Genomic DNA, 17,843 nt, shown 5'->3' on the forward strand with positions numbered 1-17,843 from the left:
CGTGCTCTGTAACAAACAAAATCTTAAAAAAAAAAAAAAAAAAAGACCTACCTTAGTACCTGTTATCACTAACAGAAAGAGATCCAGAGAAGATTTTCACTTTTTTGAAAAAAGCCGTTATCGTACTAAGGCAGATCTTTTGTAAAAAGCAAAGTGGTGTAATCTGAACTTTCGGAAAGTGGGGGAGACCTGTATTCTAATCCGTGACTGGCGGGTTCACCGTCCAAAGCCCTTGTGAGTCTGCTTTTGCTCTGTTGTCTCTTCTGGTTCTTGTTCGTGGTGCTTTATTTCCACGCATGTTGGGTGACTTGACTGTGGGCTGCTCATTGTCTGAAAATCATTTGTGGGGATTCTAGATGACAGTTCTTTACCCCGCAGGATTTATCTTTGTTCCTGCCAGACAGCGCAGCTCAGAAGTACCCCGAACACACGGATGATGCCACAAACCTGAGCTGAGGGCCAGCCTGTGTCTGCAGTCTCAGGGGCCACTTTCTTCTCTCCTTTGGTCTTGTGCCCCCTTCAGTATTTAGAACATCTCTGCAGTCTTCTGGGCCATCATCCTTACCTGAGCTTGTAGAGCTCCTATTAGATTGCCCACCTTGGTCTTGACTTCCGCCTGCTTGTCCCAGTAAGACTACAAATTGGAAACCCAAGTTTGTCGGCACAAGCAAACGCCCTCAGAGCAAAAGTGGCTTCAGGGTCCCATGTCCCTTCCCCTGAAATTTTTGGCGTGGCGTATCCTTTAACTGTATTATATTGGCTAGTTGATGCTTTTATGATTTTTACCACCTCTCCCTCTTTTTCAGCAGGAGTCCAAATAATCTGGCCCCTCCCTCCAGAGAAAACTGAAATCCCACAAAGCCAAGCCAAGGGTCAAACCCAGGTCTCTCTGATTCTGAAGTCTAAGTATTCAATAACTACTATGATACATCCTAGTCTCTATAGTCATTTTTTTTTTTAAGATTTTATTTATTTGACAGAGAGAGACAGCGAGAGAGGGAACACAAGCAGGGGGTGTGGGAGAGGGAGAAGCAGGCTTCCTGCTAAGCAGGGAGCCCGATGTGAGGCTCGATCCCAGGACCCTGGGATCATGACCTGAGCCCCGTCTCTGGTCATTTTTATTCCCTGATAACAATGTCAGAGACTGTGGGGGCGCCTGGGTGGCTCAGGTGGTTAAGCGTCCCACTCTTGATTTTGGCTCGGGTCATAGGATTGAGCCGTCTCCGGCTCCATGCTGTGTGTGGGGCCTGCTTGGGATTCTCTCGCTCCCTCTGCCCCTCTAATAAATAAATCTTAAAAAAAAAAAGTCAGAGACTGTTAATTACCTCTCACTACCCATTCTTTCCTCTTCCTTTATACTTGAATTTTTTAAAATGACTTAATTCCCCTTTTTTATTTAGTAAATAATTGACTGTTTTGAAGCTTTAATTACAGGGATCTTTAGTAGTTTTTTTTGTTGGGCATATGTACCCAGCTGAAAAACTCCATGTCCCATTCTCCCTTGCAGCCCTTCCATATGGCTAAAGCTCAGACCAGTGAGATGTACATATAAGTATAGTGTAGTACTTCTCGGAGGAAGGAGCCTTCTCTTCCTGCAAATTGGTGATGGTCAGAGTTCTAGCAGATCCACGGCCAAAGGACAGTGAGCCAGAAGCAGCCTGGGTTCCTGATGACTTCAGAGCCACCATTATCTGCCCACTCAGGATTTCTGAAGAAATGAAAACTATCTTGTTTAAGCTACTACTATTTTGAGATTTTTGAATCCAAACTGACACAGATGAAGAGTCAAAAATAATCTCGAGCTAAGGGACTTGGCGAAGGATCCTTCTCCCAATCTTTCCCAGCTCACCATGCAGTGCTCCGTGGCTCCCTTCTCTCCCCAACCCCCTCCCTGAACAACACACAAACCAGTCTGGGCCCAGCCTTATAAATATTGATTTTATAGAAAGGACCAATTCAAAACTGGTCAGATGCCACACACCAGAAGCTTCCAGAACCACAAGGATGAAAAAACAAAAAAACAAAAAACCCCAAATGGAACAAACAAAAATACCCCAGACCAACCTGCTTGAAAATCAAGGTCTCTGTTGACCAAAGGATTCTAAAGAAACACATATGGCTGAGGCCAGACAGACCCCAACGCCTGAACGAGTACCCAGAGTGGAAGGAAAAACAATCCAGAAATTCAAAGCCACAGTCCCTGCCCACCGGCCCCCCACGCTGTCAAGAGCGAGGCAAAGGGCTTCACAGCTTTTTTTTTTTTTTGCGGGGGGAGAAATGATGGCAATAGCTTCAATAATGGGAGGAAGGGAATCTTTATACTTCAACTTTTTTTTTCTCTTCCCCTTTGGGGGAAGTGAAGAGACCGGTAGCTTTAGGTTAAGGAGAAAACAGTGATTTTTATTGTTTTAATGGGGGAAAACGTCTAGAAATGGCAGGCTGCCACGAAAAGTGCCACATCTGATCTGTGATCTCACTGGCTGACAATTCCTTAAGAGGAGGTGAGCCCCGGGGTGGTAGGTCAGAAGAGGTACCAACCTTGTGCCCTGCAGCCTCTCGGGAGAACACAGCTCCAGAGACAAAGAAATGGGGGGGGAGGGGGCCAGAATGGGGGAACCCTTGTGGAGTACCAAAATTAGCTGCCTTCTGCTCCCTGCTGGTGGGTCCCTGGGGTGTAGAGTGGCAGGGAGGGGGCTGGAACTGAATGGAGAAGTTGAGATGCTGATAAAAAACACCCTACTTGAGGGTCCACGGCCCTGGGTCTGAAGAGTAGAAAACCAATAGGCGTCAGTCGATCAGAGTGCTTTCTCAATCATCCCCCTGAACCCCATCTCAGTTCTGGAGGGGGATCAACGCCGCCTGGACTGGGGGTACGGGCTGGTGACCCAGTCCTGGCCCTCGGCTCCCGGGGGGAGGGGGGAGGGGTGGGCATGGTGGGCTCTCCCCCCCCCTCCCCCGGCTTCACCTCCCTTCCTCCCGGCCAGCCCGGCCCCCGCCGCCCCCGCCGCCCCCGCCTCCGCCCCCGCCGCCGCCGCCGCCGCCGCCCGGCCCATTGCAGGGCAGCACCCAGTTGTTATCGTGCAGACCCAGGCGGCAGCCGGGCGTCTCGCGGTCGGCCCGGCGGCAGCACATCCAGTAGGAACGTCCGTAAGGCAGGTCGTGGTGGTAGGGCTTGGGGTGCCAGCGGCAGAGCGACACGTCCCCCTTCTCGTATCTCTTGCGGCACTGCTTGCAAGGGTCATCGCGATACAGCGGGTCGCGGCTCCAGCGCGAGTCCGTGGCCCGCACGCCGAACGCCTCGATGATGCCCTTGAAGTGGTGGCAGGTGCACTTGAGGGCCGCCAGGGCCCGCGTGGGCAGGAAGCTGAAGATCTTCACCAGCACGTGCTCGGGCAGCAGCAGCATGTACTGTCGCGGCTCCAGCAGCCGCTGGATCTTGAAGCGGATCTCCAGGAAGTCGTGGGACACGTGCCGGTAGAGGCGGCACAGGGACGTGTCCGCGGCGCCCTCGGCATCGTCCGGGCCTGGCGCGGCGGCCGGGGAGTCGGCCGGGGCTGGCTCGGGGGGCCCGTCTGGGCCGCGGGACTGGAGGAAGAAGAGCTGGCCCGGTGGGGGCGGCTCCTCGGGGCTGACCGTCAGGCACACCGTCTCCTCTTTCACGTTCTTGGTGCCGTCCTTGCCGAAGAAGACGCACTCGTCCACCACCCCGGTCACCACCACATCCACGTGGAAGCCCGATGCTCCGCAGTCCCGGGCAGGGGGCGGAGGGGGGGCCGGGGGAGTGTCCTCAGTCCTGGCAGGGACCGGCGTCTCCCCCTCGCTGGCCTCATCCGCCCGAGCCAGAAGGAACTCCACGTTGCTGGGGAGGGCGTCCCGGGAGGGGCTGATGAGCTGGTACAGGTCGCAGGTGATCTTGTCCTTGGCCCGGGCCCCGGGGCCTGGGCTGCCCGGGTAGGCACAACCGGGCCGGCCCCCGCTCCCGTTGGGCAAGCTGCCGTCCGGGGCGCGGGGCTCCCGGCCATTGGAGATACGGAAGGCGATGCGTACCTCCCCGGGGCCTGGCCCGGGCCGCTCCTCTTTGCGGAGGCCTTTGGCTGGAGGGCTGTCCCGCTGGGCCTCGAAGTGGGCCACCGCCTCGGCTACCCGGCTGCAGTCCCCGCCACCAGGCCGCCGTTCGGACCCCAGCCCCTTGGCAGGCCCGCCCTGCTCGGCTGACACGAAGACCACAGGCGCTGGGGTGCCGGGGCGTGGGTAGTTCTGCAGGGCCAGGGCGGCCCGCTGTTCCACCAGCGCCACCATCTCAGCCACAGAGAGCAGGTCTACGTCCTCGCCAGCCGAGGCTGGGGCCCCCTCAGAGGCAGGGGGCGCCTCTGGGCCTCCTGGGTCCGGGGGAGCCTTTGTAGGCTCAAGACAGCGCCTCCTCCGCTTGGCCTTGGAGCTGTCACTGCCCCAGTGCCCCTTGACCTTCATGGAGCTGGCCCGGCTGCCCCCACCACACTGGTGGGCCACAAAGAAGGCCACCTTCTCCTTTGTATTCCCGGGCTTGATGACGTACCACGTGTCCAACAGGACTCGCCCCTCATCACCAGCAGCTGCTGCTGAGAGGAGCGGGGCCGGCTGGGAGGCAGGGGCCTCCGTGGCCAAGGTGGGCGGGGTGTTCTCGGAGTGGGCAGGCCCGTGGTCTGGCTCAGCCCCGCTGCCAGGCTCTGGGCAGGCCGCCGGCTTGAGGGCTGCAGTAGGCGGGCGAGGCTGGTTCTGTGAGTAGGTGCCAAAGGGCCGGGGGCACCACAGCTGGAAGGGCAGGAGGCTGCCTCGGTCCATCCTGGGGAATGGTAGCAGACAGGCAGGGGTTCACCGCATTTCAGGACCTGGATGGTCAGGGGAGGTTCCACAGGCCACCTGGGGACAGGAAAGAGGAGGTTGGGGAGCTGGGGGGGGATAGCCTGCCCTTCTCTGACCACCCCAACCTCAACTCCTGAGGGGACAGACCAAATTAGATCTCTATTCCTGCCCCACTGCACAGGTGAGCAAATGGAGGGTTGCAGAGGGAATGAGAGCTGGTCTTTAAACACCCAGAATGGGGGCGTCTGGGTGGCGCAGTCAGCTGAAGGTCTGACTCTTGGTTTCCGCTCAGGTCATGATCTCGGGGTCGTGAGATTGAGCCCCAGCACGGAGTCCGCCTGAGGTTCTCTCCCTCTCCCTCTGCTTCTCCCCCGCTGGCTTGAGCCTAGGCTCACTCGCTCTCTCTTTCTAAATAAATAAAATCTTTAAATAAATAAATAAAACACCCAGAATGTAACTAAAGCTGGCAGCTTGTTCCAATCCCGCAGGTCATACTCCACGGCCCAACTGCTTTCACTCACGATCCAGAGGCCTCCTGCTGCCATAACCCTGAACTTAAGTGAAAATACCCACTGACAGACAGCTCCTCCTTCTTCCATTTGCTCACCCAGTAGCCAGTTCCTGAAAAGACAAGAAATTCCCAGCCCTGCCCACAGCTACAGTACTTGAGCCCACGGAGGAAGGAATGAGGCAGGCTGGGCAGGGGAAGAAAATTTGAGGTCAGAGCCAGCCAGGCCCTTAAGAAATAAGCTCTTTGGGGCGCCTGGGTGGCTCAGTCGGTTGAGTGTCTGACTCTTGGTTTTGGCTCAGGTCGTGATCTCAGGGTTGTGGGATCGAGCCCCGCGTTGGGCTCCGCACTCAGCACGGAGTCTGCTTGTCCCTCTCCCTCTGCTCCTCTCCCCCACTCATGCGCTCTCTAAAATAAATAAATAAATAAAAATCTTAAAAAAAAAAAAAAAGAAATCAGCTCTTCACTTTGTTCGAGTCCCCAGGCTCCCTGAGAATCTCTCAAAGCTGTGTATCCTCACCCAGAAAAATGCACCCACTTGCACAAGACGGTGTAGGTAATGAATGCCCTTAAGCTCAGGCATAGACCTCTGGGATAAGGCCTGTTCTCATCTAGTTTCCTCTTCAAGTTGCCCACAGGTAGACCGAGTGGGGAAGGGTTACTTATCATAAAACCAGGCCCTCAAACTTGGTTTCAGGACTTTTTAATTCAGGGCTCTCTTAACAATGACCATTTTAGGGGCACCTGGGTGGCTCAGTCGTTGGGCATCTGCCTTCGGCTCAGGTCATGGTCCCGGGATCCTGGGATCGAGCCCCGCATTGGGTTCCCCGCTGAGCGAGGGGCCTGCTTCTCCCTCTCCCACTCCCCCTGCTTGTGTTCCCTCTCTCTGTCAAATAAATAAATAAAATCTTTAAAAAAAAAATGACCATTTTATTTTGCAACGACTTTGTGCATGACCTAATCTGGAAGCCATTCTGCTAATGAGTCTGACATGACCACTCTCCACTGCAGGCCCAACAGGTAGCATATTCCTCCGTCTCGATCATTCCCTGGGCCCATCTCCCTCCAGTCATCTTGAAACCAAAATACTCTCCAAACCTCAAATCTTCCACATGCCCATAGACCAGGGGTAAGCAAACCATGGCCCACGGCTTGTCTTTGCCAATAAAGCTTTATTGAAACATGCTCATCTATGTATGGCTGCTTTCACGCTACAATGGCAGAGTAGTTGCAACAAAGGACATATGGCCTTGCAAAGCCTAAAATACTCATTATCTGGCCCTTTATAGTAAAAGTCTGCTGACCCCTGCAGTACAGACTGACCCCACCTATAGATGGCTAAGTTTACCATCCACCAATACATCTAAATGCCCAGGCATAGACACGAACACAGCAAAAGCCATTTTCTATAGATACTATCTCTCTACAACTTGGCTACCCCCTGAAATCCTCCAATCAGTTCCTACCCTTATCTCCAGAAGATAAATGCCCTCCTCCAAATATCCAGACCCTTTCAAATCCTAATTTAAACTTCCAAACCTATAAATATCCCCTCCAGCACAGAAGGACCCAATCTCAAGGAACGCCTCCCAAATCCCATGTCCACCAAGAACTCCAACATACACAGCAATCGCCCAAACTCACACATGCCCCAAAAGATCAGTTTCCTGAAATCCTATACTCCCCTTCAAACACTTTCTAAATCTCCACATGTATTTCCTAATTCCTAACAGAAGCCCCCCAACTGCAAAAAAAAAAAACAAAACCTCACAAAAACATAAAAGCTCCCTAACACATAAGACTAATCCCAAACCATATATTTCTCAAAGCCCAAAAAACCCCCAAACACTCCCAAAGAATCCTCACCAATGACACGTGCTTCCTGCAGGGCTCACTGGAGTTTATTAGGTACTGTTCTAACCATTCCCGCTAATCCTCCCCAGTCCCTTTGAAGCAGGTAGTCTATTAGTCCCAGTGTCCAGATGAGGCACAGAAAGGTTTAACCCCACATCGCGGGTCAGACAGGTAGGAAGGACTCGAGAAAGGCGAAAGCCCAGGCATTCTGGCTCCAGACTTGGCACCCCTGGATTCTTTACTTTGCTTTTAAGTCTCCCCATGAGCTTCCCAAATCACGTACCCACCAAACACCCCCAACCGCAAAGGAGACCCCTACAATACAACGGAAACTTCAACATTACATAAAAGAACCCAAACCCAAGCCCCAAGGCTCCCCCTAAGATCAAGGGAACCCCAAGTATCCCCCACACCCACGCAAACACTTCAGGCCCCAAAATACCGCTTAACTGCAAAGGGAGCCCCCCAATTTTGTAACCGCCCCCCAACCCAACCCACTCAGACGACCCTCGAAACCTAAACATGCCCCTAAAGTACCCTCACCGGTGAGCCCCGCCCCCCCAGCGGCGGGAGAGGGTGGCAGCGCACACGCATGCGCACGAGAAGAGGGCCCGCCCCCTCGCTCTTTCCTCCCCAGACTTCGCGCGGACAGCCGCGCCACTAGTTTCTCTCCGCCCCTTTGTTGACAGACCCGCGCGTGACGCCCCCAGCCAATGAGCGGCTGCCGTTCGGGGCCGTGCCCATATAAGGAATGCCTTGGCGAAGGGGCCTAACTTCGAAAGAGGGAGGAGTAGGCGAGAGGTGAAGGGGGTGTGGAAACAGTGGAGTGTAAGAGAGCGAGGAACAATTCCCAACTCCTTGCTAAAACGGAGGAACAAGGTCAGGAGAGAAGCCAAGGTATTCAAGGAGAGGTTTATTAAACGACGTTCCCTCTAAACAGGAGCCCTGATTGACAGTTGAGATTTAAAGGACCAAGCAGCTCCGGGATTGAGACTCGAGGGCGGAAGGAAACCGGCAGAAAGATAAGCGCCCAGGTTTGGTTGGAAACCCTGAAGACCGAGATTCCCTGCGGGAGAAACTGGGCAGCAGAATCACTTCATCCTTGAAGAACAAATGCCCGAACCCTGCGACGACTCCCTCGGCACTGAGTTCAGCCTCGGGGCTTGGCATCAAGGATCAGGCTGCGTGGCCAAACGCACCTTTCCGTTCAGCCTGTCCAACCAAGCGCCCCAAATCTGACTCAGACTTAGTACAAGAAAAGACTATCAAATACCCCGATAATGCTTTTTAAATATTAATTACCTGCTAAAATGATAATACTTAGGATATAATTTAGTTAAAGTACTTAAAATTAACTTCATCTCTTGACTTAAGATTGGCTACTATAAAATTTTAAACTATACATACGGCTCGCATTATATTTCTATTGAACAGCGCTGGTCTAGATCCTTTCAATGCCAGGCCCATTCAAGAGACACCCAAAGGGGGCTCCACTGTAGGCGGTCACATGTCCCCCCACCACCCTGCCCCAGCCTTGCCTCCTTCCAACCATCCTGCAAGTCACGGCCAGAAGGGTCTTCTTATAGCACAAACCTGACCCCGTCCCTACCCTGTTCAAAAACTACCATGACTCCCCAGTGCCCCTGGGGAAAAGCCCAGGTACCCAGCAGGACAGGTTGCCCACACAGAACTGGTGTGAGTTGGAGCAGGGATGTGAATCCAGGAATCTGATTCAGGACTGCTGTGCTCTATTATTGCTTTGCTATATTCTCTGGTGTCCTAGCTCAGCCATTCCCTCCAAGAAGCTGAAACCCCTAGGCTGGATCAGACTCCACCTCTGGGCTCTCACCCACATTGGCCTCCTGGCTTTTTATTCCTCTAGAGTCACCAGGCTCTTCCCTTCTGTGGTCTTTGCATTTGCTGTTCCCACTAACTGGAATGCTTTCCCCCCAGATCTCCACATGGCTCAGTTCCTTATTTCATTTGCGTCTTTGCTCAAATGTAACTTTAACAGAAAGGGCTTGGCCGAGCTTCCTTCTTGGAAACCTGCCACCTGACCAGAGGACCTCTGGGTTCCCAAGTCCCAGCCCTGCCCACTCCAGCTATCACTGTTCTAGGGATGGATCTGGTCTCCTCTACGGGACAGTGGACCCAGTAGGGCCAGAACAATCAGGGTCATCATGGTGCCCCCAGCCACACTGCCCAGCATGGGACTGAATGGATGAATCAAAGCTCCCTCCCCTGGAACAACAAGTCCTAAACTTCATGAGGCCTGGGTGTGCCTGGGTGTGAAACTGTTTCACACCCAGGTTCTGTCTGGGTCCTAGGTCACCGGGGCAGAATTTTCTAACTTCCCACACACTGAGCCCTCCACGAGACCCTCCATTAGGTCAGCTTTCAGAGAATGCTCCATGAAGATCCGTTTATTATAAAACATCATGACCCAGAAAGACTGAAAATTTTTTTAAAAAATGGAAAAAGACCAGACAAATATGAACCAAAAGGTAAACAGAAGAGAGACGATATCATTTAAAAAAACAATAAGGGGGGGTGCTTGGCTAGCTCAGTTGGTAGAGGATGCAACTCTTGACCTCGGGGTTGTGGGTTCAAGCCCCACGTTGGGTATTGAAGATGACTCAAAATAAATTTTTTTTTTTTTAAGATTTTATTTATTTGTCAGGGAGAGAGAGAGAGAGAACAAGCACAAGTAGGGGGAGTGGCAGGCTTCCTGCTGGCAAGGAGCCCAATGTGGGGCTCGATCCCAGGATGCTGGGATCATGACCTGAGCCGAAGGCAAACGCTTAACCGACTGAGCCACCCAGGCGTCCCTTAAAAAATATTTTATTTATTCATTTGTCAGAGAGGGAGTGCGCACAAGCAGGGGGAGAGGCAGAGGGAGAAGCAGGCTACCCGCTGAGCAAGGAGCCTGACGTGGGACTCGATCCCAGGACCCTGGATCATGACTGGAGCCAAAGGCAGACTCTTAACTGACTGAGCCACCCAGGTATCCCTCAAAATAAAATCTTAAAAAAAAAAAAGTAACAGCTGACAAAAGCAAAAGGTATTAGTAGGCACAAAGATGGTAACGAAACAAGCTGACCCATTATATACAAAAGTTCTCAACATATGTGCTAACACGATGGCCTCAAAATGTATAAAGGAAAAAACAACAGAATGGCAAGCACTTTGGCAAATCCACAACTGTGATGGGAAACTGCAATGTATCTCTCCGTAAGAGGTGGGTTGAACAGATAAAATTAGTAAGGAACTGAACCCCACGATCGACACTCAGTGGGATGTGCCCAACTATTCGAGAATCCAGTTTACACCCCTTATCTGACAGTCTGAGGTCCTCCTGCTTGCTGGCTCGGAGCTGGTCGCCTGGCACACAGAGATGACACTGAGCTCACCAGGAGGAGCTCGTGAGAAAGGGGGCAGACATCCAAATAAACCATCATGATCCGCATGAATATATTAAGAGAGAAACTGATCACAAAGGCAGTTCACACCGGAGCATCATGGTTGGGAGCCAGGCTTTGCTCGAGGCATTTTACAAATATTAACTCACTGAACTGTCACATCATCTCGCTATTCTTAACCTCATTTCAAGGGCGTGGAGGCATGGAATGGCGAAGCGATTGCCCTCAGACCCAGCTTTGTGGCAGGAGTTCCTGAAGTGGCCGGCAGCTTTAGTCACTGAGCGGCACTTTTGTGCAGATCATCTTACTCGGTCCTCAAACAGGAGCAGTCCCCCTCACCGAGAGCCACAGACAATGGCCTTTCTCTTCCTGATTTATTTTTTTCCTTAGCACATATCCCTATCTAATATACTAGAAACTTTGTTGATAAAGTTTCTTGTCAGTTTCCCCTCCCAGGACCAGTATTTTTGCCTATTTCACTTAGCTGCAGGATCCCCAGCTTTTAGAACAGCACCAGGCACTTGGCTCCTGTAACTGAGCTGCCTGGAACAGGAGACCCCGGCAGTGTGTTAGGAATGAAGTCTCTTGTGCTGAACGGACACTTCCACAGCTCTCTAGGGGATTTGTATGCACATTTGAGAAGGAATGCCCTAACCCATCAGAGGTGTGCAACGCATGTTTATTTGAACAGACTCCTAAGACCGCCACGCCGTCCGTCTTTACATGTGCTACTGGGGACCTCTTGGGAAAAGCCGGCTGGTTCCAGCCAAGTCCACGTGTGGAAATCCTGCTCCCAGGACGGAGGCAGGTTGGCACCCCTTCCAGGAGCTAGTCCAGCATCCTCCCAAGCTATTTGGGATCTCTTCCTCCTGAGGCCTCCTCTGGCTGCCCCTGTCACCTGTCATTGCCGAATGACAAAGACCTGGGTGAGGGCCTCTCTCCCCTCCATGCTGTGGGTTTCTGGAAGGCTGGGACCTCTCCTCAAAGGCACAGCTGCTCCAGCCTCCGCACTTGGCTCACTGGCCTAGTTTAGCTCTTCCGGCTCCATCCTTTCCACAGTAGCTGGGGAGATTGCTCCAAACATAAATCAGACCGTATGAACTCCCCTGCTTAAAACCTTTCTGTGAGAGGCGCAAGTTTGCAAAAACAAAAATACATGTCCGGGAACCCTTCTCAGGAAGCTACCGGAGGATTTGCTTCACCAAAATGAAGCGGTGAACAAAGAGAAAAGGGAGCTATCAGATCAAAGACAAAAGTCTAGCCCAGAAGAGAGGCAAAAGGGCATCCCCAGATGAAGGTAAAGGGAGAGCCTGGGAGCACAGCTTGCAGTAGGTCTAGGGAGAACCTGTTTCCACAAATGCACAAAGAAAAGAGAGAACAAGCTAAGCGTGCACCCTAAGAAGTTGGAACCAAGGGGCGCCTGGGTGGCTCAGTCGGTTGAGCTTTTGACTCTTGATTTTGGCTCGGGATCTCAGGGTGGTGAGATCGAGCCTGCTTGGGATTCTCTCTCTCCCTCTGCCCCTCCCCCCGCTGCCGAATGCTCTCTCTCTCTCAAATAAATCTTAAAAAAAAAAAAAAAAAAAAAAGAAGTTGGAAGTTGGAAACAATGTCAGCTATAGCAGAATAAAGCAAAGAAAGAAGATAGGAAATAAAAAGTGGATGCCTGGCTCCTCTCACTCTGACTCAGGTGAGGCCCGCCCCCAACCCTGGGGCGCCTCCATCCCACAGACAGGGTCATGCCAGCACAGGGCTGGGCACAGAGCAGGTGCTCAGGGAATGCACTGGTCCATGGTCATGGTCACAGGAATCGGTGGCAGGATACCAGGGCTCTGTTCCTGGCCCTGCTCCTTCTATCCCCCACCCTCTTGACCCCCACTCCCATCCCCACTCAGTCCACAATTTTGATTCATCTCTCCCTTGGCTTTTTGGCCTCAGGGTCGGCCGCCCTCTCTCTCCCTCTCAAACCTTCCTTTCCAACAGCTCTTGCTGACAGCAGGAATCATCCAAATCCTCAGGATCTAGAGATCCAGGATGCAGACAGAATCCAGGCAGGGCCTGCAGACACCCCAGCTTTCCCACTTTTGGGGGTGTGTCCATAGGTTAGGGTGCTTAACCCTTGGTGCCTCAGTTTCCTCCACTGTAAAATGCAGATAATAACAGTACCCACCCACGGGCTGCCTGATGATTCACGGAGATCAACCCAGCAGAGTGCTCAGTGTCAGCTAGGTACTAAGGAGAGGCTCAATATTCCGGCTCTGGGCTTATCAAGGGAAGGGGAGACTCAGTACCTAGGAGTTTGGAAATCACTGACTAAATCAAAGACTTCGTCCCTCTTTACTTCATATTCTGAAAGGAAACTGACCCTGGCTCCTCCTGGTAGTCAAAATATGGTCATTCCTTTGTTACTGTTGCGTATTGGGTCTCAACTATTAAACGGATATTTACAGACCAGCTACTGTATGCCAGGCGCCTGTTCTGGGCACGGGGGGTGGGGGGGAGGAGACAGAAATCCTCGCCTTCGCGGGGCTGACATACTAACTGGAGACAGGGACAGTAAAAATAGAGTAAGTCTAAGGTGGCAAGTGCTATGGGGAAACAAATATAGCAAGTTAAGAGGACTGGGAGTGGAAGTGGGGGGTTCTGATCTTAATCGAGGGGTCAGGATGGCATCACGGAGCAGGTGACGAGCCAAGCCTTTCAGAAAACTTGTGGTTTTAGGAATCATACGGCGTTGCCAGAGCTGCTAGAAATACCCCATTAGAAATGGTAAAAATAGGGCGCCTGGGTGGCTCAGTCGTTAAGCGTCTGCCTTCGGCTCAGGTCATGATCCCAGGATCCTGGGATCGAGTCCCACATCGGGCTCCCTGCTCGGCGGGAAGCCTGCTTCTCCCTCTCCCACTCCCCCTGCTTGTGTTCCTGCTCTCGCTGTCTCTCTCTGTCAAATAAATAAATAAAATCTTTAAAAAAAAAAAAAATAGAAATGGTAAAAATATCATGTTGTATGAGTAAGCTTCGGACAAGCACAGGCTGAAAACACATTGAAGATTTTAAGAGGCAAAATGACTTGGAAAGCGGACACATTTTCTCAGACAGACAAATAAAGGAGAGGGGGAAAAAAAAGTGTCACATGACCTCAGGGGCCCAGATGTGACATTCAGGCACAGGGATGAGTGAGAGGCTGGCCAACTTTCCCCCAAACCAAGAGGTTTTCAGAGGCTTCGCGGAGAGCTGAAGACAAAGTGTTAAAGACCCCTGAAGTTCATGACGCAATGACAAGCAAGCAAAGTTAGCATAAGGAGCTGCAAATGAATCAGGGCGAGAAAAACCCAAACCCGAAAAATGAGCCCGAGTGCCACCAATGCTGGGACAACAACGAGCTCCCCAAGGGTAGGGTGTCAGTCTGCACACACTAGGTGCTCTATCAACACTGTGGCCCCACTCAAGGAATGAACCCCCATTTTCCAGAAGAGGAAACTGAGGTCCAGAGGGGTTGAGTGACTTGCCTAGAGTCACACGGCTAGTGTGTGATGGAGCCAGGATTCAAATCTGGGTGTTCTGGTTCCAAAGCGCATGAGCCAGGGTTTTTTCTTTTTTTATTTTATTTTATTTTATTTTATTTTTTATTTTATTTATTTATTTTTTTAAAGATTTTATTTATTTATTTGACAGAGAGAGACACAGCGAAAGAAGGAACACAAGCAGGGGGAGTGGGAGAGGGAGAAGCAGGCTTCCTGCCGAGCAGGGAGCCCAATGCGGGGCTCGATCCCAGGACCCTGAGACCATGACCTGAGCCAAAGGCAGACGCTCAACGACTGAGCCACCCAGGCGCCCCCAGGGTTTTTTCTTAAAAGAATAAAAACCATAAAGAGACCTCAGACTTACTGAAAGCTTCATATGGACTACACATTTTATACAAGTTACCTCATCAACTCTTTACAAGAGCCCCATGGCTGGAATGTGGCCCCATTTTGCCCGAGAAAACTCGAGGGCCAGAGTGGGAACACAGCGTGGCCAAGGACACACAGCAGCAGAGGTAGAGAGCTGAACCTGGGCCTATCTGAGGCCAGTGCTTTTAACCACAAGCTTTCCTATCAGGGCCAGAGAATTTATGTGATAAACTCAGGCAGCCTCACAACAAATGAACCAAACTGTTTCAAGATGAATTACAGTTACCAAACTGCCCAGTGAGGCTGGAATAACCAAAAGGTTGGAGGGAGAAAACACAGTTGTCAGAAATAGTTCCTATTCACTAAAATACCTGGAGTTGGGCCAGGCTGGGCATTGGCAAGTGAATTATTTATATCTGGCTAGGAATCGGGATGGGAATGGGGACAGATTGAGTTTCTGAGCACCCCTTCGGGGAGTCGCCCTTGGACTTGGAAGCCCAGGGGTGTAGAGGGTGGGAAACAAGAAGAGACAGATATGGGGGCAGCCTGTGGGAGAAGGAAAAGGAGGCAGCCTGGCTGATGTCTCCCTCACTGGTCCCTGTCTTCTGCGTTCTTTCTCAAGTCTGTTTCCCACTCTCTGTTCAAAAAATGACAACTCATGTGTATTGAGCACTTACTCCAAGAACTTTACGTGCTTACCTCCCTGAACCCTCTAACCTTCCTAAAGTTACTGATCCCAATTTATAGTTAAGGAGAGACCCAAAGACTTGCCCAAGGTCACACGACAAATGAATGGCAGGGCTAAAATTCGAATTGAAGACTGCTTCTGTTCTGGAGTCTCTGCCCTAACTCATAACACTGTATTTCAGTACAAGGAGAGGGGGCGAAATCACAGTGGGTGAAAGCAGATTCTGAGCCAGTATGCCTAGTTTGGAATCCTGAGTCTACCGCTTAATGCTGGATGACCTTGGGAAAGTTGCTTAAGTTCTCTGTGCCTCTGCTTCCTTTGGGGAGAATGGAGATAACCCCACCTATAGACCTCAGGGGTGCTGTCAGAATTAAATTAGTTAATATGCACGAAGAGTTAAGAAAAGGGCCAGGCACTTCCTAAACTGTAAGTGTTAGCTGTAATCCACTGTGGAGAGCCCCTGCCTGCTTCTTAGCTGGGGTGTGCCCTGATCAGTGCCAGGTTTTGAGAAAAACGCCTCTGGGGTTGGTCTGATAAGAAGGGAACCCATTAGCACCTGTGACCCAGTCACATTCCTCGGGTGGGGAACTTCCCACCAACAGCTCCCAGACTGAGGAATTATTGCAAGGGAGGGTAACAATCTTAAGGAGTCTCCCCTCTTCTCAGTGGCAAGTTGTTCCCACAACACAGATAAGGGCACCGAGTTTCAGAGAGGGGAGACTTACCCAAGTCTCAAAGGAGTGACAGATTAAGAGATCAGAATGCTGGACTGCCAAAGCACAGAAAGCACTACACTTTTCAAGATCCCTCTGGAGAAATGAGAGTGCAAAAGGTTCTCTCTAAGGCTCCTTCTGGCCATCTTATCTACAGTTCTGTGACTGTCCAGTTTCTCGGGAGTCTCTGGCTGGTCTAGGCAAACTATCGTTGCATCCAGGCGCCTAAAGCCATGCTCCCCACCCCACCCCCACAGTACGGCAGCCTCACCAACACACCACTCTACCATTGATTTCTCTCTCCCACCACCTCAGCTTGCCCTCCTGCCCCCAATCTGATCTAGAGGCCCTAACCCACCGCATCCACGGCTGGTCTCTCCTTCGGAGTCTACAGTCCCCCTCATTCATCTAGCTCTGACCCCCATGCCTTTCCGCATCCCCCAGGCTACCCGCCTCGAAACTGCTCCCTTCAGGGCCTCTGCCGGGACGCCCAGCCCCTTCTCCAACTCGGGACTCCCTTCCCCAGCTCTGAGCTCCCTTACAATCAATCCCAAAGCTCGACTCCTTCCCCACCTCCAAGACCCCTCCCCAGCCCCCATTCTTCTACTACTCCCTCCGGCTCCCATTCCTCCCGCACCCCTCCCCAAAGCGATCTCTCGTCGCCCAGCCCCTTCTTTAGCCCCAGCTTCTTCCTTCTCGCCACCTGGTCCCGAACCCCCGCCCCAGCTTTCAAGAGCCCCCGGCCCCGACTCGGGGTTCTCACCATCTCCCCGCGCCGCAGCTCTCTCGGCTACGCGGGTTTCCCCCACTCGCTCCTCTCCAACCTCCCCTTCCGGGTTCCCGCCCCGAAGCCCGCTGGGAATTGGAGTCCGAGCGGCCACGGACTACACCTCCCAGAAGGCAGCGTGACCACGCTTGGAGGTGGGGAAAGGAAGCAAACTGGGCGGGCTGAGGACAAGAACGACTCTAACTCCTAGGAGGCAGAGAGGGCGCTTTATAGCGCAGGCGCAGAGAGCGCCCCGCCAGGAGGACTGGGAGGTGGAGTCCAGTCTCCTCCATTTTGGCCCGGGGCCCCTGGAAAGAGATTGAGCAAATTTCAAAGAGACGTTTGTGAGGGGTGAAGAGTTGGGAAGGAGCAAGTTTATCGATTTCCTTATGCTTATTAACATAATAATTAACAGTGCCTTGTACTTTCTCAAGCATTTTTCCATCTCTTCCCCCCCATTTTCTTACCATCACCTCCTCTAATTTACAAATGAGAAAATTAAGCCTTAGGAGGGAGGAAAGCCCCATGAACTAGGAACTATTCAATATCCTAGAAGCTTCACGAGGACAGGCACCTTTGTGTATCTCATTCAAGCACCCAGAACAGTGTAAATAAGTGTTGTGCAATATTTACTGCATACTAACCATATGCCAGACACCCTGCAGACAACCCAAGTATTACCCCAAATTTGTAAAAGTTAAGGCAAAAAGAGATGAAACCTCTTCTCCATGGCAACTCAGCAAGAAAGTGATTTGAACTGAAGTGTGTTGGACATCAGGGCCTCTACTCTCCACTCGGTCGTTAGATCGCTTCCCCTTAAGCTATATTTCCCAGTCTATCCTCATCGGCCATGAGAAAGAGCTTTGGAAAACAGAGCATTTGCTCTGTCAAGGAACGTACATCTTCGTGAAGGGAACTGCTACTAAGGGCCAGTTCCATGGCCCTCCTCTGAATCTTTTCTCAATTTATGGCTCTTTAATGCAGCCCGTGCTTCACTAGGTTCTCAAGGTCTGTGAGCCTTCCCGATTGCACTGGGAAGACGCGGTGAAATTCCCAACTTCCAGCATGATCCTTGGCACACGGTAGGCCCTTATTAAGATATTGCACTGAAGGGGAAAGGTGGAAAGGGGGCCAGAAAGGAAACTGACGAGATTTCTTTTCTCCTG

The 17,843-nt window shown here is 51.8% G+C and overlaps 1 protein-coding gene across 2 annotated transcripts; it reads right to left on the minus strand.

The window, feature by feature from the left end:
• Window positions 1–1,924: 1,924 nt before the first annotated feature.
• On the minus strand, window positions 1,925–16,758 carry FBXO46 (F-box protein 46). Of its 2 annotated transcripts, none has more exons than XM_078062974.1 (2): window positions 16,675–16,758; window positions 1,925–4,899 (listed from the first exon to the last, which is right to left on the minus strand). In XM_078062974.1, exon 2 carries the CDS (start codon window positions 4,819–4,821, stop codon window positions 2,962–2,964), a length of 1,860 nt encoding a protein of 619 aa, XP_077919100.1. In that variant the 5' UTR covers window positions 4,822–4,899; window positions 16,675–16,758; the 3' UTR covers window positions 1,925–2,961. The 2 variants fall into 2 exon arrangements, with proteins under 2 accessions (XP_077919100.1, XP_077919101.1); XM_078062975.1 differs by lacking the exon at window positions 16,675–16,758 and adding an exon at window positions 7,748–7,807.
• Window positions 16,759–17,843: the final 1,085 nt, after the last annotated feature.

This window comes from Halichoerus grypus, chromosome 15 (genome assembly GCF_964656455.1).
Source record: "Halichoerus grypus chromosome 15, mHalGry1.hap1.1, whole genome shotgun sequence".
Classification (NCBI taxonomy): Eukaryota; Metazoa; Chordata; class Mammalia; order Carnivora; family Phocidae; genus Halichoerus; species Halichoerus grypus.